A 26,551-nucleotide genomic window follows, 5' to 3' on the forward strand; every position below is an offset into this window, starting at 1 on the left:
AGTGCACACTGCACTATCCATCAAATCCTATTTGTACAATTCAAATGAATATTAAGGACCAAATTCTCCTCCTCAGCGTGTACATCCTCTCCCACAGCTGTTTTGTCTTGTCCTCTTTCAGGCCGTTTTCTGCTGCTTATAATGAAATCACCCTTGCTGCAGTCATCCCTATTTTGTGGAATAACTCATCTGTGCCTGAGATTTTCATTCTTATAATTAAAAAAGGAAAACAAAGAGAGAGTGCCACAAAAGCAACTGGTGAGGCATACATTTATTGGATTTTATATTATCTGGAGATTTTCCTTCTTTAGGGTTAAATAGGGCCTGATTCTCTGATACTTTAAGGTGTTGAGTAACCCCAGCAGGGTGCTGGGTGCCCTCAACTCCCACTGAATTTAGTGGGGAACCCCTTTCAGGATTGATCCCACAGAGAACAACTGTGAATAATTGCATCCCCCAGGATATATTTTAAAGAGGACAAAATCAAAATATTTCCACTGGTGTCTTTTATTAAGTAATGCAAAATACAGTACTAATTATGACACTTCATGCATTTTAGACAATATAAATGCAAGCCTACAGAAAATATGTGACCAAGAAACCCTCAATTACTTTGAGGTAGTATACAAGGGAAAGTAGGAAAGCAGAAACACAATGGAATAAAAGAAGAAAATAACTGTATTATTTTGTGTGTACATTTTTCACTCAAATACATTTGTATGAAAGAACTTAGGGTTCATTTCTGTTCTCATTTAAAAATATACTTCTTTAAATTCACCATTTTCATACACTTCAGCTTCACTTGACACAGAGTTGATGGTATCTTATCGAGTGGGTTTGACTTTTGTCATCACAAGGATGATTTTACCCTCTTCCTCCAAGAGTACAGGCACTGATGGCCTCATGCACAAAAATAAATAAGAAACCTGCTTGAAGGAAAAAGGTTGCTGCTCAAATAGCTTAGATTAAGGATAATCTAATAAATACCATTTTGATTATAAAAATATTTCAGGTTTATAAAAGGGGGGAAAGGATGATCTTCCAGGGGGAAAGGATGTTGTGTGAAAAATGCTGTGCAATGGTTTTGTACAGATTGTTGTTTTAAACATACAGTACCATTTTGAATATATACTTTATAATAATCCTGTTTCTTAGAACCCTGTCATTCAAAAGAAATGTCAAACGTTGTTTGTTTTTTTCTTATTGCGGTTTTGGAAGCTATTTAATTTAGAAGGGTTCCATATAACTGTGCTTTTGTAAGACTGTCCTTCCGACTCAAACCCGTACTCCCAGTCCGTTGAAACTGCTGCTGTTTGCTGTGAAGACCTGAATGGCTTCCTTGCTCCTTGGAAGACTGATGGATCTCTGAAGCCTCCATTGAACTCTGATTGAGGGATTCTGCTGAGCTGTTTGGGCTTACATCAACGTATTCTCTTTTCAACACGGGGCTACTCTCGATATTTTTGCTACTGCACAACTGCATTGTGATCCTGTCATTTTTTGGGTCTCTTGGTTCTTTTGTTTTGTAAGTGGGCAACTTGTCCTGTTTACAGCTAGTGCAGATGTCAATGTTCAGGCCACTGTCTGTTCTGAGGAAGCAAGAATCCACAAGTCTATTTGGACAGATATCTTCTCCCTCTGAGAAGCTATCTCCTTTGTAACCAGCATAGATGGGGCTTGTTCGGCTCTCTGTTTTTTTTACAGGGCTGCTGTAGTACTGCTCCGAAAAGCTACAGGGTGATAGTCTGCCAGCGTTCCTATAAGAATATGCACCAATGTCCTCTACGCTCAGCTGCCTCCACCGCCCGGGTAAGTCTTCTTCTGAAAGATGGGTGCTCATGCAGTCGTTACGCATTTTCTGAGTTGCCAATGCCTGTTGCGTCGTTATGGCTGAGAAATGAAAAGGCTCATTAGCATAAGGTGGCAGAGTCCTAGTAAAAGTGGGAGAGTTCTCATTGTTATCAGCAAGTTCCATTTGCTGTACGGACTTCGACTTGGCAAACCTAGGACTTCCCTGATGTTCATAACTAGAACATGACTTTCTTTCAAACATTTCATCTCTGCTGCCCAGGTAGATTGCTTGCTGGGAGGCAGTCAGAGTGCTGGCCTGGGCATTCTCTTTTTCCTCAGAGGTAACGCTGAAACTGGAGTAGGAGCTTGAGGTTGGTAAAGAGGTAACATATTCCGGGAAGGCTTCATGAGAGAAGCTAGAATGGAAGCCATCTTCTTCTACAGTGCTGTCAGTAGAGTTCTGGGACCTCAAAAACCCCACATCTTTTACTTGCATATCAACACTTTGTCTCCTCTCCCTCCTCCTCTCCTCAGGGCAATAAAGGGCAGTGTCACTGCAGTAGATGTCAGACTTATATTGGGGCCTTTGGCCAAGCTTCCCAACAGAATCTTGAAAAGAGTGATCCCTTGCAGATGTACTTGACAAATGTGAAGACAAGCTGTTTGGGTCTGGTTTCTCCAGTACCTTAGCGATGACGCAAGTTGGTATGTTGTCAGCAAATGATGTGTGACACAAGGGTACAGAAAGGCTGCATCCGTGCTTTTCCAGATGGAGGCTGACTCTCTCCTGAAAGTCAGATGGCAGCTGTAACATAGAGAAGTGGTAGGGGGAAGGAAAATAGGAAGAAAGTCATTAATGGTGTCTAGCTGCGCTTATGGAACACAGGTGAATGAGTGGACTAGACAGTATTATTTATTTCAGTGTGTACAAGGTGTAAATCATTGTAGCTCCATTGATGTCAATGAGCTGTGCCAGTTTATACCAACTAAGAATCTAGCCCTTGGATTCGTACTTGACCCCCAAACACTGAACCTTTTGAGATTCATCCATCACTATTCACCCATACTTTTTTACAACCACGACCAAATACCAGAAATAAAATTCTTCTGCTCCTTTATATCAGTTATACAGTGGTCACTCTTAAAAGCTTACCAGTTGCATTATATCATTACATAAGATCATTACTAAATAAATAGCTGTATTTCCTACAGTAGCATAAAGAGTACTGCAAATATTGAAGTAAGCATCCCTATTACTCTATGGCAAAAAGCTTTTAAGAGTGAGCACTGTGGATAATGATTCCACATTGTATAATATATGGTTCCTCATTTTCCAGCTTCACTTGTGAGCTTTTATACTTGGTTTAACCCAGAGACCTTAAAGCATTCAAAATATGATGTGATGTGAAATGGCAAGCCTGTTAGTTTGGCGTAAGATGACCGTCCTTTTTAATCTATACACCTTCCATGATATTTTAAGTTAATTCACATGTTGTTAATTTAATGCATGTATCCTCCATTTGAAATAAGGTCTGTAATATTGCTGTTACTCTGGCAGATAGAAATATTAGTAATAATAATTACAGATGCAACAAAGATTGAACGAACAAGTTGTAAAATAAGATCATGTAAATCACCATAAAGGTGTGGTTACTATTGCAAAATAAATGGATCATTTAGCGTGAAACTACTATGCTGGATAGGTGCCATTTTTGTGAGAGCATACTGCAATAATTACACTACTGTTTGATCTATTTTATGCATTATTTATATATTTATATCCTGAAGTATTTTAAGGAAAAAAAGAACTATTGACCCCTTTTTGGCTATCATTCACTGAGGCTGGAATTACTAAAACGGTATTGATATCATGTTAGTGGTACGCCATACCACAGCTCACATTCTTGTGTCATCTAAAATTGCTTGTTCATGGATTTGTCAAGGTATTCAATGTTTTGCAATGAATCCACTTATTTCATCTTTTTAAAGAAATAATTGTTCCTCACAATATACTCAGAGTTGCTGAGTAATAAATGCTTGCAGTGATAAATGGAATATTTGCCTCTTCAGCTGAATAGATGACAGAGCTTTTGGAAACTAGGAGGGAAAAAACAAACAAAAACCCAACTAACCAACCAACAAAGCCTCCACCACAACACACCACCCTGGATACTTTTCAGTAAGTGTTGGGTATATGTGGGGCCCAGACCTGGAAATGCTTGGGACCATATACAGTGCTTACCACATTGTTCTCAGCTGCAATCATTTGCAGGATCAGGACATTGGAGAATTTGGAAGCTCTGCCTCTGTTCCAATAAATCATTGTCCTTATTGACCAGGCAGCCTCAGTTACCAGATGTATTTAATATCTGTCAGCATTATACTGATATTGAAATAGTGAGTACATTTAGTATTTAGTTTTGCGCTAGTCTATCAAAGAACTGCATAAATGAGGCAATTTGAGAGCACTGTGCTAATGAAACTGCTAGAAGAAGTTGGTGTGTTAGTAGCAATAACGTCTGCCATACAAACATACATCTTGGCGGTGCTGCCCAGTGTAAGACCGTTCCAAAAGTTGGTCTAGAAAAAGACCAATCTCCTGCATTGAGATACCCATCCATAAGAATGAAGAATAGACCGGTGAGTGCCTGATCCAGTGCCTGTTAAATCCCATTGATCTCAGTGAGAGTAGGATCAGGCCGACAGTGTCTCAGAGGTCATGAGATGATTTAAAACCCTGGGGTGAAATCCTGTCACCACTGAAGTCAATGACAATCTCATTGACTTTAGTGATTGGGGCCAGGATTTCACCTTAGGTTGTGGGCATGTGGCTAAATGTTCATATTTTTTTCCTTATGTTTTGCTATGATTTGTTCCATGCCATGACACAAATACAGCCCTAATCATGATTTTTTAAACCATTTGCCTCAACTTGAAAGGGTCAGTTTCTCTAACTTCTGCTGCTTGGAAAGTTTAGGGATAAGTCTAATTTAACCAAAGTTTACACTCTGGAAATCAAAGAGGGTTTTCTGTTTGCCTTAGAAAAAGATATCCTTTCCCATTAGCTTGTTTTAAAATTGATTTTTGGAATATAGTTGCAGGTGCTGGGAAATAGCTTAATGGGGAAAACTGATCCTGGAAAGACACCTTGATGGAAAGACACCTTGATGCCAGCAGGATCTCATTGTTTCTTTTATCATTTTACATTATAGTGGCCTGAACATTCTTAGCGCTTTGATTATGCTAACATTTTTCTTTTTGCACAAGATCAATGCAGGCCCATTCCAATCCATACCAGCGCTTTCGGAAAAGAATATATCATCCATTTCATCTGAAGCTGGGATTTTGTTAACAATTCCCTCAGCTGAAGTGGTGTTGGAACAATTTGTATAGTGGGGGTGCTGAGAGCCATTGAACAAAACTGTAAATCCTGTATATGATGGAAACCACTTCAAGCCAGGGGGTGCTGCCGTGCCTTCAGCACCATTAGTTCCAGCACCTCTGCTCAGCTGTACAGAAAACCGACAGATATATACATCCCTTTCTGTTTCTTAAAGGAGAAAAAAATCAGAGCTATAAAGGCAAACAGGTTTGGGGATTGATCACGCATGAATATTCTGTTTTCCAAGAAACATTATTTCTTTGCATATTCATTAAGTTTGATCACATTACCTCAGAAAGCTTATGTGCCCTGTCGTAATTCTTGCTGCCCTGGAGCAGCTGAGCAGCTAAATTGCAGTCCTTTCTATAGAGCTCCTAAAAAACAAAAAAAGCCTGATTTTTATGGCTTGCAACTAACCTAAGGCTTTGATTCTTGTTCCCATTTCTGGACAAACTTTGTATGTTTTACCCTGGGAAAATGCAGAGCACATTTTATTTTTCTAATTCATTAGGTTTCTGTTTTTCTTACATGCTCCTGAAATGTTGCTTTACTGGTTGTCAAAGGAAATGTTGGAGGGAAAAATGGACCAGAAAGAGAAATTTTAAACTGTATTACTTAAAAAACACTAGTCTGCAACTTAGCATATTGGGTGAATACTTACCATGGGGAACTCAGCATTACATAGTAAGCATGCCTGAGAGACTGAGTTCTATAATAAAGGTGAACTCTACAATGAAAAGGAAATTTGACTTAAGCATAAATATTCTGTACTGAATATCCCTCCAAATCACTTACATACCATTTTAGAGATACTTAGAATAGTCTCATCAGGTTGTAGGGGGGAATTCATCATAGATATTGTTTTAACGTTTTTTTAAAATTTTTGTTGTCTCTTTCTTCCTTGTGTGAATTCCCCTTGGTTCTTCCTGGTTCACTAAAGATATCCCAAAATGCCTCATTTGGTGACATCAAATACTATGGCTTGCAATGAGACTTAAGATATTTGCAATTTCGTTGCATTCTGCACTACATTTAATGAACCAGGAAGTAGCAAGAGGATTTCACACTGAGGAGAAATAAATGGGTTAGTTATGTTCTTTCTGTGCTGATTGGCTCGTTCAGCCTGTTTAGTGGGGGAATCCAGAACAGAAATCTGTGCTTAACTCCATATTCAGTCTTGCTTTGTACTATTTTAGCACACGACTATCCTCTGATGCAGCATCTATAGGGCCACTGATATACAACCTATGCAATGTTCCACTCTGTTAAGGTGTGATTACTGATGAAGCTTATTTTCAGAAGTAAGCCTTATAGTTGTGCAAAGATGTGTCACAGAAAGGATTAAGAACCCTACAGACGCCAGGCCATGTAAAACTTGTAAACATTTTATAATGTTTAGAGAGAAAACATATTTGTGACTAAAACAGCTTCATTTGTTTTTCTGGGTGCTAATTCTGTAATTTCATTGCACGCAGACTTCTCCTTTTTATTTATTCTCTTAAAAAAACGTCAATTTTCTATAAAAGAACAAGGGGGAAAAGTCTCTTTTCTGAATACCTCTTTTGAGAAAATATAGCTAATATGCAGAATCAGTTCCACAAGAAGCTCCTGGGATCACCTTGCTATGAATGTGGGAAAAGCCAAAGTAGATTTTCTTTGGTCCTGTTGGATCTACATTGGCAGACTCAAATGCCCTTAAACAATATTTGCAAACTATGATGCTTTATTTTATTTTATTTTATTTGGCTTTCTATATACCTCTCACTTTCTACCTCAAATATATATATATATATATATATATATATATATATATATATATATATATATATATGTAAACAACAGTTACCAGGTAATTCTGTTTTTAATTGGATGTTAGTGACTCAGACCCTGACTCTGGAAAACAGATGCAAACAGTAGGAATCCAAACATTTAATTTAAAAACAAAATCTCTGTTGCATGTGCATATGGTTCTGGCAAATTTTACGTACGTATCATACTTCCAGCATATTGCTGCACAATATAAAACCAAAGACAGCTACTTTAGATTCCTAATGGCACAATTTGGCACTCAAGAATGAAATCGTTCCTATGTCTCATCCCTTATTTCAAGACTGGCTGCTTTACTGTCTATGAAGACATGGCCATAGAAAGTGTAGAACACATTTTTGAGACTTTTTTTTATATTAAACATCTTCAAAAAAATGTATGAAGAATGTATGTAGAAAATTGCATTAGTTGAATGTAGTGGATGTACCTTATCCCCAGCATGATGGGATACACTATCTGACTGGGATCAATCATCTCTTTGAACACAATATTAATCTGGATGCGAACAAGCCAAGAGTGCAGCAAGTAGAGCAATAATCAATAAGTGGCATCGGAGGGTGTCTCATATTCCATCACATATTTTCTGAATTTAAGGTATTGTTCACTAGTGATCCCCATAGTGTGGGGGGAAATATCATCCATTTAAGAAATGTCAGCAGGGCAAGGATATGCTCTTTGTCTCATAAGGTGCTCAACAGCTTCTCTAGTTAACAATTATGTATAATATGGAAGATCTATGTGGTAGTTCTTGAGCACAGTACACTGGACCAAATTCATCCCTGAGGTTCACCAATGCAGCTCCATTATCAGAGGGCAGGATTTTGCCCAACGTGACTCCTCAGGTATGAGGAGATGAGTACAGGCCTCAGTCTTGTCTGGGGCCTATAGGCTCTGATATAATACAAATACTGAATAATAATAGTGATAACAACAACAACAGCTTCTTGGAGGATGCTCCATATTCTAGTTCAATCCAATATGACTATTTTTAAATCACCACAATTGAAAACTGCAATTGGTTCACATGTGGGATCAAATCCTGCTCTCATGCAATCCCATGGATGTCAGTGGAGTTGCAGGGGTATAACTGTGGGCAGATGTTTACCCAATTTCATTTATACCAGTGTAAATCTGGAAAAATTCCATTGACTTCAATGGAATTACACCATATTTACATCACTATACTTGTAACCAGAATTAAGCCTATTGCACTTACAGGGTTCTTTTAGTTACAGGTATTAGAATAGTGGGAATAACAAATGTATTCCATTTTTCTGACACCCTTATTGCGGTACAAATTAAGGGCCACATTTTGAACTCCTTGCTCCCATTAGTAAGATGTTACTTGTATGAGTGCTCCTATTAAACTTAATGGGGCTATTTGTGGAATAAGATACTCTCAAATATGACTAAGGGTTCATAAGTACACATATGGGACCATACAAGAATGTCCTAAAAAGACTAGAATGCCTTCTCTAGTATAAGTATTTTTTTTAATATCTCCATCTGGGGAGTGGGATTATAATGAACTAAACACATGCAATCTGTCTGTCTCTGCCAGATACTTTGAAGTTTGTACAGGAGAACAATTTCATGAGCTTGTTTGCCAGTTTCAAAATGCATGATAATTTTCAGCAATATTTAATGAGATGCATGACAGTTGCAAAGGACATTTCATGTTTCATTTCATACAGAGATAGGTACAACACTACACCATGAGCTAGCAGGGGAAAACCTAAATTCTGGGTCTAAGGTGGGTCAGTCCTGCAACCATTCCTTGTGCGAACAGCGCTTACTAATGCTAGGAGTCCCATTCCAATGAGTAAGGATTGGCTGATCTGATCCCTTTTGTGAGATGAAAAGATCAAATGAAAGGTAGCAACATTTAGGGCCATATATCGAGACCATAATCATCTGTAGAATTCTCTTTGATGCTCATGTGCAATGCAGGACCTTCACCATACAGTACCAAGGGACATATGCTTCCATCAGTCTGCCCAGTGACCTCCGCTGAATCTTACATAAAACCCAATAGCAGAATAACACCTTTTAAAAGTATTTAGAAAGCTGCATTATAGCTTTGTTTAAATTTAGTGTCCCTAAATCCTTATAATTTTTTGCATAGAGGAAAAACCTGAAGGAACAGTCACACCAACACAGTAACTGAATTGTAAGAAAAGCTAAAATTATACAGTGAAAGAAATTCCAAACATAGTAATGTTTCTGATCCTAGAATTGACAAGTCACATTTACTGTAAATAATAGGTAATGATTCTATAATTACATATAAAATGTATTGCCTAATTCACTTTCACACATAATCTTGAGACGTATCCATAATTAAATACTTACATTATCTTCTGATAACTTATCTATTGTCACCTTGGCTTCTATTAAATGATTATTGAGCGCTATTATTTCATGGCTTAAAGCCCTTTTTTCCTCTTCGTAATGTTGACCCTGTGTATAAAAAATGGATTGGTCAGTATTTTTTCCCCCTGTGATATAATTCCTGAAAAATACTCATAGCATGACGCCATTTTCAAAGCCAGAGGGATGCACAGCATAAACCAAGTATGTTCCCTACTGGCTGCCAGATAAGCTGCTACTTTCACTCAGCACACTAGGTGATCTGCTGTGTAAATATGAAGGCCAAATGTATTCAGAAAAAAAAATTTAGACAATGGGAAATAAATTGCAAATGAAAGACTATCTGGATTGATCATCCTCTACTATCCATAGGTTGCACTTGGGTTTCCAACCTGGAGAGGTGGATCAACCCTGGCTTTCACGCTAACAAATTCTCCAAAAAAAATGTTCCAATCACACCATTTTCTTCCATCTTCACCAAGCAGGAGGAGCAAATAGTCACAGAAAATAACAGGACCATTTACTTTTCTGGGAGGTCCCAGAGATAGACAGATCAGGTTGTTTGTTTCTAAAGTTCATTTCCAAGGTGAGTGGTTTACCTGATGAGCGGAGAGTGGAACATCTGGAGTAAGAGAAAAAAATTTGAAATGATGGGAACTTTTTTCTCCCCACTTTCTTTTCTGCTCACTGGGCTGATCACATTGCAAGGATACCCATGATGTTTAAAGCAACATTTTGTGATTGAAAACAAATCAGCACAAAAGATGAGGTGTAACTGGCCCGTAACCTATTGTGTCACCTCTTAATACTTCAGCATTTCTTCTACTATGTAGAATAAAAATACTATCTTAATTCTATAGATGGGGCACACAGATTAAGTGACTTGCCCAAAGCCACATAGATTCTGTGGCAGAGATGGTAACTGTGAACTCAGATTTCTGAGTCCCAGTCCAGTGGGCCTTTCGTCCTTCCTCACTAAGGCTCTGAGTCAAAGCCCACTCAAGGCAATATAGGTATGTCTTCACTGCATCAGGAGTGAGCCTTCCAGTCCGGGCCCACAGACTTGTGCTAACGGGGCTTGCACTAGTGTGCAAAAATAGCTGTACAGACGGTGCTTTGACATTGCAGCTTGGGCTCTGAAGCACATCCTCCCTCTCCCTCCCCGCCTCCAGACTTCAGAGCCCAAACTCCAGCCTGAGCCACAACAGCTACACACCTATTTTTAGCTCACTGGACTGAGTCCTGTTAGCACAAGTCTGTGGAGCTGGGCTGGGAGACTTTCCCTTGACTTCAATAGACTATGGATCAGACTCTAACTCAGACAAAACTGACTTCAAAGTGAGCTTCACCTGTGTAAGGACTGCTAGGTTAGGCTCTTGAAGTGGTGGGGTGAGAGATTCCAATCACAGGAAGTTAGCTCTTTTGTTGTGATCCCTTCAGCATAGCTGCCTGGGAGAAACATGCAAGACAAACCTGAGATGTTGGGTTGGGGAAACTGCTCCTTCACCAAAATACTGCTCACAGCAATTATCTAGTAAGATCTTTTTTAAAAAGCCACACAGCAAATCAGAATACCAAGCAAGTTAACCATTGACCTACTTCTTTTCTGCTTTGACTCCTCACTCTAGCCATGGGTCCAGGACCTGACTTTTCACTCTAGATTTCTTTTAAAAAGTTGTGAAGGATTTTCTCCAACAGGCAAACTGTATTAGATAGTTAAATTTCCCAAGTGCCGTGTGTGTCAGTGTGACAGAGTCAAGGAAAAAAGAAAAGGAGTACTTGTGGCACCTTAGAGACTAACCAATTTATTTGAGCATAAGCTTTCGTGAGCTACAGCTCACTTCATTGGATGCATACTGTGGAAAGTGTACAAGATCTTTTTATATACACACACAGCATGAAAAAATACCTCCTCCCACCCCACTCTCCTGCTGGTAATAGCTTATCTAAAGTGATCACTCTCCTTACAATGTGTATGATAATCAAGTTGGGCCATTTCCAGCACAAATCTAGGTTTTCTTACCCCCTCTCCCCCCCACACACAAATCAAATCCACACAGACACACCCCTGGAACCCCGACCTGGGATATTCTATCTACTACCCAAGATCCATAAACCTGGAAATCCTGCGTGCCCCATCATCTCAGGCATTGGCACCCTGACAGCAGGATTGTCTGGCTATGTAGACTCCCTCCTCAGGCCCTACGCTACCAGCACTCCCAGCTATCTTCGAGACACCACTGACTTCCTGAGGAAATTACAATCCATCAGTGATCTTCCTGATAACACCATCCTGGCCACTATGGATGTAGAAGCCCTCTACACCAACATTCCACACAAAGATGGACTACAAGCCGTCAAGAACACTATCCCCGATAATGTCACGGCTAACCTGGTGGCTGAACTTTGTGACTTTGTCCTTACCCATAACTATTTTACATTTGGGAACAATGTATACCTTCAGATCAGCGGCACTGTTATGGGTACCCGCATGGCTCCACAGTATGCCAACATTTTTATGGCTGACTTAGAACAACGCTTCCTCAGCTCTCGTCCCCTAACGCCCCTACTCTACTTGCACTTCATTGATGACATCTTCATCATCTGGACCCATGGAAAAGAAGCCCTTGAGGAATTCCACCATGATTTCAACAATTTCCATCCCACCATCAACCTCAGCCTGGTCCAGTCCACACAAGAGATCCACTTGCTGGACACTACAGTGCTAATAAACGATGGTCACAAACACCACTCTATACCGGAAACCTACTGACCGCTATTCCTACCTACATGCCTCCAGCTTTCACCCTGACCACACCACACGGTTCATCGTCTACAGCCAAGCTCTGCGATACAACCGCATTTCCTCCAACCCCTCAGACAGAGAGAAACACCTACAAGATCTCTATCAAGCATTCTTACAACTACAATACCCACCTGCGGAAGTGAAGAAACAGATTGATAGAGCCAGAAGAGTTCCCAGAAGTCTCCTACTACAGGACAGGCCTAACAAAGAAAATAACAGAACGCCACTAGCCGTCACCTTCAGCCCCCAACTAAAACCCCTCCAACGCATTATTAAGATTTTCTACAACCTATCCTGAAGGATGACCCAACACTCTCACAAATCTTGGGAGACAGGCCAGTCCTTGCCTACAGACAGCCCCCCCAATCTGAAGCAAATACTCACCAGCAACCACATACCACACAACAGAACCACTAACCCAGGAACCTATCCTTGCAACAAAGCCCGTTGCCAACTGTACCCACATATCTATTCAGGGACACCATCACAGGGCCTAATAACATCAGCCACACTATCAGAGGCTCGTTCACCTGCACATCCACCAATGTGATATATGCCATCATGTGCCAGCAATGCCCCTCTGCCATGTACATTGGTCAAACTGGACAGTCTCTACGTAAAAGAATAAATGGACACAAATCAGATGTCAAGAATTATAACATTCATAAACCAGTCGGAGAACACTTCAATCTCTCTGGTCACACGATTTCAGACATGAAAGTTGCTATATTACAACAAAAAAACTTCAAATCCAGACTCCAGCAAGAAACTGTTGAATTGGAATTCATTTGCAAATTGGATATAATTAACTTAGGCTTGAATAGAGACTGGGAATGGCTAAGTCATTATGCAAGGTAACCTATTTCCCCTTGTTTTTTCCTACCCCCTTACCCCCTCAGACGTTCTTGTTAAACCCTGGATTTGTGCTGGAAATGGCCCACCTTGATTATCATACACATTGTAAGGAGAATGGTCACTTTAGATAAGCTATTACTAGCAGGACAGTGGGTTTGTGTGTGTGTGTGGTGGGGGGGGGGGGAGTGAGAAAACCTGGATTTGTGCTGGAAATGGCCCAACTTGATTATCATACACATTGTAAGGAGAGTGATCACTTTAGCTAAGCTATTACCAGCAGGAGAGTGGGGTGGGAGGAGGTATTTTTTCATGCTTTGTGTGTATATAAAAAGATCTTCTACACTTTCCACAGTATGCATCCGATGAAGTGAGCTGTAGCTCACGAAAGCTTATGCTCAAATAAATTGGTTAGTCTCTAAGGTGCCACAAGTACTCCTTTTCTTTTTGCAAATACAGACTAACACGGCTGTTACTCTGAAACAGAGCCAAGGAAAAGGCTTCCATCACTACAGGCTCCGCGTTGTCTGATAATTGACAGCAGTGGGAGTTAGGTGTCCTGAGGGCACCGAACAAATAGCAAGGTTAATTATCTGGTTGTGGAGCAGGTGGCTACCATAAAAAGAGCTTATAAAAGCAGAGAGTGGCGAACTTTACATACTAAGCAGCGCTTCAAAGAAAAGCACATTCTAAAATCATCAAAGGGAACTTGGTTCTTGTTTTTAAAAATGTCAGGCTGACTGAAGCTCCCTTCTTATCAACAAACAGGGACAGGACAGGCAATGAGAGTCCAAGAGTCTCCAGATTGTGTCGGCTTCTTCAGACTTCTTCTTCGGAAGAACCCAATGCACAGCTACAGACTAGGGACCGAATGGCTAGGCAGCAGTTCTGCGGAAAAGGACCTAGGGGTGACAGTGGACGAGAAGCTGGATATGAGTCAGCAGTGTGCCCTTGTTGCCAAGAAGACCAATGGCATTTTGGGATGTATAAGTAGGGGCATAGCGAGCAGATCGAGGGACGTGATCGTTCCCCTCTATTCGACATTGGTGAGGCCTCATCTGGAGTACTGTGTCCAGTTTTGGGCCCACACTTCAAGAAGGATGTGGATAAATTGGAGAGAGTCCAGCGAAGGGCAACAAAAATGATTAGGGGACTGGAACACATGAGTTATGAGGAGAGGCTGAGGGAGCTGGGATTGTTTAGCCTGCAGAAGAGAAGAATGAGGGGGGATTTGATAGCTGCTTTCAACTACCTGAAAGGGGGTTCCAAAGAGGATGGCTCTAGACTGTTCTCAATGGTAGCAGATGACAGAACGAGGAGTAATGGTTTCAAGTTGCAGTGGGGGAGGTTTAGATTGGATATTAGGAAAAACTTTTTCACTAAGAGGGTGGTGAAACACTGGAATGCGTTACCTAGGGAGGTGGTAGAATCTCCTTCCTTAGAGGTTTTTAAGGTCAGGCTTGACAAAGCCCTGGCTGGGATGATTTAACTGGGAACTGGTCCTGCTTCGAGCAGGGGGTTGGACTAGATGACCTTCTGGGGTCCCTTCCAACCCTGATATTCTATGATTCTATGATTCTATGACTGTCCCATCCCCCTGACCTGGAATGGTCATTTATGGGTAAAAAAGGGTAGTTCAGTCTCCAGGACCATTCTGGCCTTGGCCTCGCCGAGCAGACCGCCAGTTAGACCGGCAACTAGTGCCAGTGTTGGTGATGGCTTGTACATATGCCGTGGAAAAGCCAAAGGATAAAAAGCTCCTACATCTTATTTTTCAAAAGAGACTAAGGCCGGTAGGAGCCTGAGTCCCACTGCCTTTCCATTAGTCGTAGGCTCCTAAGGGACAGATTTTAAAAGCTATTTAGGTGCCTAGCTCAACGGAAGCATGGTGCCTAGGTGCTTTTGTAAATCCCACTAAGTACCTTTACAGATCTGGTTCTTAGTCACTTTAGGATTAGATTTTCAAAGACATTTAGGTGTCTAAAGATGCATTAGGCATCTGGTGGAACTTGCAAATCTGACCAGAAAATCAATGGGAGTGAAGTGCCTAACCTGCTTTGGCATTTTTTAAAATCACAGTAGGTGCCTATCTGCATTTTTAGGCATCTAAATACCTTTGAAAATCTGGCCTTCGGCTCCTAAGTCACTTAGGTGCTTTTGAAAATTTTACCCAAGGTCTATTGTATGCAGATTTAATTTTTAAGATATCCCAGTATACTATAGACACATTGCACTGAATACCGCTTGCAGCTGATGAATTCTCAACCAGCTGCGTTTCCATTTGCTCTCAGTCTCCCTGAATTCAGTAGTTGTTACTTCTGTGCAACAGAACTGAATTGGGCCCCATTATATTTTCCAATGTTGGAAGGTTGTGGACAAACTAGGATTTATATCCTGTATCGATGGCTGCATATGAAAAGGACTGGCAGATTAAAGTGCTCTGGCAGCAATACCTTCCACTACATTGAATAATACTGAATACGGTTGAATAACGGTTTCCATTTTAATTTAGTTACTGATAGCTTGTCACTCTGACATTTTCCAGCCTTGGTGTCTGCCCAAATGCGACTGATTTATTAAAAAAGTTTCATAGATTCTCATAATTAGAAATGACATAATTAATGTCAGCAGTCCTGAGGCAGAGAGATAGGGACAAATTCTCTGCTGGTGTCAGTTGGCACAGCTCTATTGAAGTCAATGGTGTTTACACTAAAAGGGGATTTGGTCCATAATATCAACACAACACAGTGTCAAGGTTAGCAAAGAGGTGTGAGGTGCGGTGTTTTAAGTATGCTGATGACACCAAATCCTGCATGTCTGACTTGGACAATGCAGTTCAGTGCCTCAGCCAGCATCCAGCTGTGATTGGGGCATGAATAAAAACAAGCTGATTGAAGCTCAATCCCGACAAGACTGAAGTGATGCTGGTACCACTGGAAGAGATGGTGGAGGTATTATCAAAGCCTTTGACTGAGAGAGTATGTCCACTATTTGTTACGGCAAGTTGCAACTTAGTGGTGATTTCAGACCCCCAGTAACGCAATCAGCTTTTTACCACTGAATCTAGTTAAGAGATTGTGACTTTTCCTTTCAGACATGGACCTTGCCACTGGTATCCAGGCCCTTCATAGAATCATAGAAGATTAGAGTTGGAAGAGACCTCAGGAGGTCATCTAGTCCAACCCCATGCTCAAAGCAGGACCCACCCCAACTAACTCATCCAAGCCAGGGCGTTGTCAAGCTGAGTGTTACAAACCTCTAAAGATTCCACCACCTCCATAGGTAACCCATTCCAGTGCCTCACCACCTTCCTAGTGAAATAGTTTTTCCTAATATCCAACCTAAATCTCCCCCACTGCAACTTGAGACCATTACTCCTTGTTCTGACATCTGCCACCACTGAGAACAGCTGAGCTCCATCCTCTCTGGAACCCCCCTTCAGGTAGTTGAAGGCTGCTATCAAATTCCCCCTCACTCTTCTCTTCTGCAGACTAAATAAGTCCAGTTCCCTCAGCCTATCCTCATAAGTCATGTGCCCCAGCCCCCTAATCATTTTCTTTGCCCTCCGCTGGAATTTCCAATTTGTCCACATCCTTTCTGTAGTGGGAGCCCAAAACTGGATGTAATACTCCAGATGTGGCCACACCAGTGCCAAATAGAGGCAAATAATCACTTCCATCGATCTGCTGGCAATGCTCCTACTAATGCAGCTCAATATGCCATTAGCCTTCTTGGTAACAAGGGCGCACTGCTGACTCATATCCAGCTTCTTGTCCACTGTACCCTCAGGTCCTTTTCTGCAGAACTGCTGCTTAGCCAGTTGATCCCCAGCCTGTAGCAGTGCATGGGATTCTTCCATCCTAAGTGCAGAACTCTGCACTTGTCCTTGTTGAAGCTCATCAGATTTCTTTTGGCCCAATCCTCCAATTTGTCTAGGTTACTCTGGACCCTAATCCCTACCCTCCAGGGTATCTACCTCTTCCCCCAGTTTAGTGTCATCTGCAAACTTGCTGAGGGTGCAATCCATCTCATTATCCAGATCATTAATGAAGATGTTGATCAAAACCGGCCCCAGGACTGACCTCTGGGGCACTCCGCTTGATACCGGCTGCCAACTTGACATTGAGCCATTGATCATTACCCGTTGAGCCCGACGATCTAGCCAGCTATCTATCCACCTTATAGTCCAGTCATCCAATCCATACTTTTTCAACTTGCTGGCAAGAATACTATAGGAGACCATATCAAAATCTTTGCTAAAGTCAAGGTATATCACGTCCACTGCTTTCCCCATATCCACAGAGCCAGTTATCTCATCATAGAAGGCAATCAGGTTGGTCAGGCATGACTTGCCCATGATGAATCCATGTTGACTGTTCCTTATCACCTTCCAGTGCTTCAAAATGGATTCCTTGAGGACCTGCACCATGATTTTTCCAGGGACAGAGGTGAGGCTGACTGGTCTGTAGTTCCCTTTTTTAAAGATGGGCACTATATTTGCCTTTTCCCAATCATCTGGAACCTCCCCCGATTGTCACGAGTATTCAGAGATAATGGCCAATGGCTCTGCAATCACATTATCCAACTCCATCAGCGCCCTCAAATGCTTTGCATCCGGCCCCATGGACTTGTGCATGTTCAGCTTTTCTAAATAGTCCTTAACCTGTTCTTTCACCACTGAGGGCTGCTCACCACCTCCCCATACTGTGCTGCCCAGTGCAGCAGTCTGGGAGCTGATCTTGTCTGTGAAGACCAAGGCAAAAAAAGCATTGAGTACTTCAGCTTTTTCCACATCATCTGTCACTAGGTTGCATCCCCCATTCATTAAGGGTCCCACACTTCCCCTGACCTTTTTCTTGTTGCTAACATACCTGTAGAAACCCTTCTTGTTACCGTTCACGTGCCATGCTAGCTGCAACTCCAATTGTGCTTTGGCCTTCCCCATCCCTGCATGTTTGAGCAATATTTTTATATTCCTCCCTAGACATCTATCCAAATTTCCACTTCTTGTAAGCTTCCTTTTTGTGTTTAAGCTCACTGAAGATTTCTCTGTTAAGCCAGGCTGGTCTCCTGCCATATTTGCTATTCTTTCTGCACATCGGGATGGTTTGTTCCTGCGCCCTCAATAAGGCTTCTTTAAAATACAGTCAGCTCTCCTGGACTCCTTCCCCCTCATAATAGCCTCCCGGGACTCTGCCCATCAGTTCCCTGAGGGAGCCAAAGTCTGCTTTTCTGAAGTCCAGGGTCCGTATTCTGCTGCTCTCCTTTCTTCCTTTTGTCAGGATCCTGAACTTGACCATCTCGTGGTCACTGCTACCCAGGTTGCCACCCACTTCTACTTCTCCTACCAATTCTTCCCTGTTTGTGAGCAGCAGGTCAAGAGGAGCATGGCCCCTAGTTGGTTCCTCCAGCACTTGTACCAGGAAGTTGTCCCAAACACTCTCCAGAAACTTCCTGGATTGTCTGTGCATTGCTGTATTGCTCTCCCAGCAGATGTCAGGGTGATTGAAGTCCCCCATGAGAACCAGGGCCTGTGATCTGGAAACTTCTGTTAGTTGTCCAAAGAAAGCCTTTCTTACCTCATCCTCCTCACCTGGTGGTCTATAGAAGATGCCCACCACGACACCACTCTTGTTGCTCTCGCCTCTAAACTTTGGGTTATTTACTCTAACCCAAAGACTCTCAACAGGCTTTTCTCCAGTTTCATACTGGAGCTCTGAGCAATCATACTGCTCTCTTACATACAGTGCAGATCCTCCATCTTTTCTCCTCTGCCTGTCCTTCCTGAACAGTTTATACCCATCCATGACAGTGCTCCAGTCATGTGAGTTATCCCACCAAGTCTCTGTTATTCCAGTCACATCACAGTTATATCAAGAGTATCCTACTGCACTGCACTTTCATGGGTCCATTCCTTTAAATCATTTGGAGGTTCAGGCTGATGCAGAACTCAGTGGGTTGTTTCTTGAGTGGGACACTTCACTGGGAACATGACACCAGTGCTCTGGGACCTGCACTGGCTGCCTATTGGTGTCTGGGTAGAAGTTATGGTGTTGGTTATGACCTATAAAGTCCTAAAATGGCCTAGGGATGGCCTCCCTGTGCCATAATGCCACTGCTGCCATCAGCAGGGGTGTTCAAATTGCATCCCTTTTATTAAAAAAAGGGAAGGGGTAGCTGGCAAATCATTCTTGGTGAGGGTGCCGAGACTCTGGAACTTGCTTCTTCTTGGTCCAAAATAGAGAGAATTTGGTACCCCTGTTGGCATGCTGCAAAAGACACCTGTTCCATAGGGTTTTTGAAAGGGCTTTCCCTAACAATAAAGGGGTGGAAATGAGTTTCTGTAGGTGTCTGACTGGCTGAGTTCATCACATTGTATAATTAGCAAAGGTGCTAAAGTGCCTAGAGCCGAGGATAGGCATCTTATTTTTTAATAAAAAATAGTTTAAAATCCAAATAAATAAAAATCATTCTTCCAAGTATGGAGCTGGTCAGTCTACTGTCATGGCCTGGAGGTTCCCGTTCTCAGCTCTTAATTCTTCTGCTCCTGACCAGCAGCTTCAGTCTTCTGATTTGGAGAGCTGAGGAGATGCCCTAGGTAAGGGGTTGCTCTAGGCAGGATTTCTATGGTTACAGCCTGAGACCCCAACCGAGAGGGTTCTAAATCATAGTCTCCCAAATCACCCATGGCCATAGACTCAGAGCTATGCCTGGAGCAGCATCGGACAGTGTTCTGGCCATGGGGAACCTATGACCAGTAACGATGAGTCAGCAACCAGAGACTCACCCCACCCAAGGGATAGCAGGCAGGGGAGCCAGAGCCCTCATCACCAGAAATCAAGGGGCAAGAAGCAGCCAGAACTTGACCCTCTTAGAATCTGGCAGCCCAGCCAGAGCATCCTCGGCAGATGACAGGATGCAGCCAGATCCCCCTTCCAACCCAGAGCAAGCAGCAGGCAGTACAAGGGCTAGCAATCTGACTGCAGTCCTCCACCCAGTGCAGGACAAGGAACAATCAAGGGCAGAGTCTCAAAGAGCAGCCTGAGTTATCAGGGCACCAACCCAAAGAGATTGCAGAGTCAACCAGGAACACCACATTTCCTGTGTCTCTAAAGCTTGTTTCATGGCGCAGCCATGTCAGACTTAAATTCTGCTATCTAGGACATTTGCTGTCACTTACATAAATGAGGCAGTGCATAATAATAAAACATGCAAATTTTCAAATTAAGGCATTGAGTCATTTGCATATAATCTCCAGATTTCTGGACCCTGAGCCTTAATAGGTATGAAAATACACTTTGTGAGGCAGAAGTACAACATACCACATCCTTGTTATAGTTTGATAGATTGTTATAGTATATGGTGGGAATTTCAAAAACACTCACCATTAGCCTCATTATGCAGTGGGAGCAAAGATAGATCAGTTTTGAGAGTTTTTGAAAATCTTATCCATATTATTCATAGGATATGAAGTGGCCAATTAATTATGTAAATGGAAAGCAAACCTTAATAGACATATAACTGTCAGTCATTGTGCAGCAGAGACCTTAGACTACAAAGGGACTGGAACCACTTCAGGTTATAAATAAGCAGGAACCTTCAGGTCAAAGCCCAGCTCACAGTATGTGCAAGGCAACCTCACAACTACCAGTGAACATTAAATCTGGCTTCTAGCATCACTGTGCAGTGCATAAATGATTATGGCAAATAAAAAAACCCAAAACAGTGTTTGGGTTTGTCTTCAGATTAATGAACCATTTATGTTTGGTGGGTTAGAATAAGGACCACCATATTTAGACTATCTGCTTCTGGCTTTTCATGTGCATAACTGTGAACGGGCATAAAGAATTCAAGGGATTAAGAATATAAATGAGTATCAAAAGCTGAACAAAATGACCTACTTAATACTCTAATTGCTTGTCAGTGGATCTGTGAAGGCTCATACTATTGTCCTTCAAAGTCAGCCAAAAAGTTATCTCTTTGATACTAACTTTTAGACTCACTTCAGTGCTTTGAAGGACAATGATTTCAGCTGTTGGAGGAATTCCTCCAATAAAGTTCTGTCATCCTCAGAGTCAAGATCACTTGCTGACTTCCTTGCCATCCATGGAGAGCTTTGAGGTGTGCACAGACCCTTTGAAATCAGTCTCATTGATGCAAATGAAAGGGCTTGCTTGTGGAAATGTCACATTCAGTTTGGCAGGTATGAAAATCCTGTTCTTGATGTTCCCTTAAGGGGATCATGTTGCAAACCTCATTTGTGCAGGCATTCTATCATCTCTCAAAACTGAGCAGTGATTGATGATGTCCAAAGCTTGCTAAAACTTTAACGGCATAAAATGAGATGAAGAAAGGCAGCTGGTCAACAGCCTGCTCTTTAGCCTAGTGCTTAGGTAAACTGGGTCAATCGTTGTGGATTTCTTCTGAAGCATTTGAACATTTTCTTAAAAACAGCTTGGGGTTTGGACTGTAAGACGTTAGAATGAGCTGGCCATCACTACATAACAATCTATGATTGGCTTTTCCAGAGGGTGACAGGTTGAACCCTGATAAATCTTGTTGTGTGTTATTAATACTCAATTACTTTTATATTGCACATAGAGATGGTATTGGGTAACTACTACACAGAATGAGTCTTTGTAGGAGGAAATTTGCAGAGGCAGATGACAGATAAGCGTCTTAACTCTAATTGACTTTCAAGGGGAATTAAATACCTAACTGCCTTTTGTCTTGAAAATCTCCAGCATAATTATTAATAGGGGTAAAACACTTTGTTTGTGCAAATAATTTGCAGTAATGTTTAGAAAGTGAAAAAACAGTCTCTAGCAAGTAAGTACCAATCAATTCACTTAGGGCCAGTTTCTAATACATTTACTTATACTTTGAAGTTAATGGGTCTTGCACTCTTAAGACACTTAGGCACTTCTGAAAATCCCACACTTTGGTGCCTTCAGAGCCTAAGTACAAGCATGGACTTCAGAGCCTAAGTACAAGGCTCCTTTTTTGAAAAATTTGACTGATGAATACATGGAATAAGTTTGTGGCTGAATATGAGTGAGGGTCTAAGTTGTGATGATGTCTAGCAGGTTGCCTGTGTTAGATCAGTTCAAAGGGAATGTTAATGGCATTGTCTTCACTTATCTATAAATCTGTTGATTGCCATCACATTACATTATGTATAAAGAAAAGGAGTACTTGTGGCACCTTAGAGACTAACAGATTTATTTGAGCATAAGCTTTCATGAGCTACAGCTCACGATGCATTCAGACATTACATTATGTATGTCCCTGGACTTAAATAACCCTAGATCCAAATGTGAGTATATTCAGGTGTTAGAACTTCATGAATACTAATGAATGACAGTCGAATTGCTTCACTTATCTATCCCTCTTATAATGTATTGGCAGGCAATTGCATTATGTATATCACTGTAAATAAATTACTTGTGAACGCCAGAGAAAAGAACACTAACTTCAAAGCAAGGGTCGTTGTGTGAAATTCACAGACTCAATCTGCAATTGCTATTCATCAAAACCCATGTGGCTAAAGACACTGTTCAGATTCTAGATTATGGAGCAGGAACTATAAATACTGGTTTAAGGGAATTATCCTGCATCTCTGGACTGATGGATTCTGACAGGGTGGAATACTGAGCAAGTGGACAGAGATCCCCAAGGTTATTTTGGGTAGCCCTGAGAGACTTATGGAAAACTAGCAGATCACTACATTTCTGCTATCATAGTGGATTTATAAACTTTGACTCACCTGTTAAGGTATTTTATCTGCGGTAGCCTCTCAATAACTTTCATTTCTTTTTCTTAGTTAATAAACCTTTAGTTAGTTTACTAGAGAAATTGACTGTCAGCGTTTTCTTTGATGTCAGATCCAGAGTATCTATTGACCTGGGGAAAATGACTGACCCTTTGGGGTTGGAAGTAACCTAATGTGAGGTGATTTTTGGTTTTAATAAGCTTTCATCACAAAGCCTAGTTCGTCCAGGTAGTAAAGAGGGGTTGAAGAGCTTAAGGGGATTGTCTGTGTCTCCATGGTAAGACTAATAAAGTAATCCAGGAGCACACATTTGTTACTGGCTTGGTGAAATCTAATTATAGAATATACCAGCAGTTTGGAGTGTCTGCCCTGTTTTCTGACAGTCTGACCTGAGATTGGCACTCTTGGGTAAGCCATACCAGTGTGACATAAGTATTGGGCCCTTTCTGAGCAATGCTTCTATTTACTGCATGATATTTAGATGCACTGACTTACAAATGGCAGCATTACTTTAATTAAATAATAAAAATGGATCAACAAATTTCCAGTTATGTTTTTTAACATTAAGTAATTTTTAGGAAGCACAGTTAAACAACAATAGAATTGTTTTACTTTGCCTCCGTGGCTATGAATCACTAATATTTTAGTGTAGTTGTACATTTGTAGGCGATAACTAAATGCCCCATTCCCACCCTCCACTCCTAAATATTTTCAAATTTCAGCAGTTACTCCCTAGTTTCAGGTGTCAAATAGTCCGCAGAAGCATATGAAGTATATTAAATTAACCTACTGTTCTTTCACCTCTAGAGACCTGGATTTGACCTTAAGTCCAGATCTTGAATTTATTTACCACCAGTCAATGGGACTATTTATAGTATTAAGAACTATGCCTGGTAGCAAATGTCTGTAGAATCAAGCCCTTGGTTAACAAAGGGAAATTGTTTGTCAGCTGGCATTAATAACCCCTCCCTTTTATATGCACTATGGGTCTGATCCTAGTCTCATTGAAGTTGTTTGCAAAACTCTTATTGACTTCATGGAAGTAGGACTAAGCCATAAATATAACAATGTTACTTAGAACTGAGTGCTTTCATCCTAAGACCTCAGACAAAAGTGAGGAAGTACCATTATCCCCATTTTACTGAAGCAGAAACTGTGATGCAGAGAGGTTCAGTGAATTCCCTCAGACCACACAGCGAGTCAGTGGCAGAGCTGGGACACTTAACTCCCATTCCCTTGCCCTTCCAAGTGGACCATTCAAAAGGAACAACAACAAAATGTCCATATTTTTGTGGAAATTATGATCAATTTTCAAGGAGCCCTAATCTGGTGTCATCTGAACCAGCCATTCATTGCGGATTGGATTGCACAGGGTCACCCATAGTCAGTCACTACCTGGGCCATTCAAACTTTTTGCCACTCCCACAGGGCATGTCACAATATAATTTCTGTGGAAGGAGAAATCTGGGATATCAATTTGGGAGATCTGTGGGACTTCATATGTGATATTCAAAGGATCTTTATAGTATTTCCACAGTTCACTCATCAGCCCTTTTGTTGAAATCATCCTCAATCCAGCCATCTGTTTTTATGGAAAAATATGGGCTCTCCTTCTCACTCTGCTCTGTATTATATTTTAGTGCAGTGATTGTAGCAACTAAAATAGCCTCCTCTTTGAATAGTTACTATTTTCGTATTTAAATTCTATTTAAGGAGCCCTTTAAGTGGGATATAAGGTGACAGAGCAATAGCTTCATTTCCTGAAATACAGACTGAGCAAGGAAATCTGTGAATTTGTTGTAATAAATATGCCAACCTCCTGGAAGCATTTATCAACATCTCACTGAACGGGGGGATGGATTAGTAGAGAGTTGGGAGTACATATATTAGTCATAGGAACATTATAAAAGCAACATTACATCAGACAAAATATATTGCAGATGCACTGCGTGAAATCCTGGCCTGACAGAAGTCAATGGATATTTTACCACTGATTTTAATAGGCAGAGATTTCACTATGGGTCTGTGCAAAGTCAGGTCATAGGAATTTGTGTGAACTCTTTTTTCCTTTTTTGTTTGCATGGTTTTGCAATCGTTGAGTTATGCTTAGACTTTAAGGGATTGACTACACTGGGAAATCACATTGTGTTAGACCACAGCCTTAAGCAGTCATGGTAGCTAACCCTGTGTCAAATATTCAGTGTAAACAAGGACTCAGATGGCCATGATTAACCTGAATTCTTAAGAGGACAATGTTAAGCATGAGAACACTCAGTGTTGACAGGGACTGAATCACGTTTAATATTGTGCTACATACCATAATTCTCAGGTTTGTGTTCTAACATGATGCAAATTTTCCAGTGTAGACAAGTCCCTAGATTCATATAAAATCCTGCTTCATTCAGACTTTCAAAAGAAAACAAATAGCCAGTATTCTGTCTGGTGTGGAAACCAGAAAAAAACATTGAGTTTCATGTAATTTCTACTTGGAAACATAAATCAATCCAAAATCCCCCTAATCAAATGCCAAACTCTCTGGGCCTGGTATCTTATTGGGCCTCTTTCTTTGAGACTATAGGTGCAGAAAAGACTGTCAGGTGGTAACAATTGTTAAAGTGCACTGGGATGAAAAAGTTTCTGATCACCTTATCTAATATAAAACTGGACCTAATATAATTCCTACTAATATAGATTTAAAAACATTCTTGGCAAGATCCTTCGCTCGTATAATTTGACATAGCTCAATTAAAGTTAATGGAAATACACCAGTTTACAGCAGCTGAGAATTGGGCCCCCATATTTAAAGTATGAATATGAAATAAAGCTGGAAACAGCTTGATGACATCTATCAAGTCTGGACATCAGACACGGGAGACAAAGGGAACAGAAGGAGTTTTCAGCAGCTCTTTTTAGATAAGCTCTGTATTTTTTTCTGTGGTTTAAAAAGATATCATTTTAGTATGTATGTTCATCTTGTGAAAACCAGATGTTCAAGGGTAACCAAAAGAGCTGTAGAAAAATCCTGCTAATCTCCATGTGTCTGATTTTAGCTCTGATCTTCCTGCTCTGATATACACCATCAAAGTGTACTTCCTGTTGCTATTATCATAAAAATGGCAGCCATGGGGATTACACAGCTGCCCAACTCATATTAATAGAGCTTTTGAAACATTTTCAGGGAATTTTAAACACTGTTTTGAAGTTTCTTTGTTCAGTTTACATATCCTGAATAAGTACAATTTTCTGTAGCTACCGAGAAGGAAGAACTAAAAATCACTGTACTGACTCACTAACCTAATTCATTAGGACAATGGGAGAGTCACTCAATGATTTTAAGGTTAGCCCTTCTATGGGGATCCTCCCTTGCTTAAACTCAATATAACTTGTAGCAATACAAGTGTGTCTTTACTCATTTTCCTTGTGGTTGTTGATGCCTCTGCATGCTACATAATACACATAATGACCACTGAGGCAAATCAACAGCATTCCTGCTAATAGCCACAAAAAGCACTAAGCAGATGTAGTTCTTTCCAGGGGAGAGAGATACACAAGCTTTGACAAAAAGTATAGTCCATGTCGCCTTCATGTAATATGTACCCTGCAACCTGCACATGCTGGCAGAACTAGTATCACTTACTTGATGGGGAATGTAAGTGGGATTCTTTTTTTGGCCTTCACTATTAAGAAAGAACGAAGCTCTGACAGAAGAACTGTTCCCTAAAGGCAACATTTTAAAAACTGTGTGTACATT

The 26,551-nt window shown here is 41.0% G+C and overlaps 1 protein-coding gene across 5 annotated transcripts in view; it reads right to left on the reverse strand.

The window, feature by feature from the left end:
* Window positions 1–545: 545 nt before the first annotated feature.
* BEGAIN (brain enriched guanylate kinase associated) overlaps window positions 546–26,551 on the reverse strand; it is a 268,692-nt gene continuing 242,686 nt past the window's right edge. For 3 of the 5 annotated variants that reach the window (XM_073350727.1, XM_073350723.1, XM_073350724.1), the window contains 3 exons: window positions 9,353–9,460; window positions 5,464–5,547; window positions 546–2,596 (listed from right to left, as the gene is read on the reverse strand). In XM_073350727.1, coding sequence (XP_073206828.1) covers window positions 1,223–2,596; window positions 5,464–5,547; window positions 9,353–9,460 — 1,566 coding nt within the window. In that variant the 3' untranslated portion in view covers window positions 546–1,222. The remainder of the gene's footprint in view (window positions 2,597–5,463; window positions 5,548–9,352; window positions 9,461–26,551) is intronic. The other 2 variants (XM_073350728.1, XM_073350725.1) reach the window with 1 other exon arrangement.

The sequence above is a fragment of the Lepidochelys kempii genome, chromosome 6, assembly GCF_965140285.1.
Source record: "Lepidochelys kempii isolate rLepKem1 chromosome 6, rLepKem1.hap1, whole genome shotgun sequence".
Taxonomy (NCBI): Eukaryota; Metazoa; Chordata; order Testudines; family Cheloniidae; genus Lepidochelys; species Lepidochelys kempii.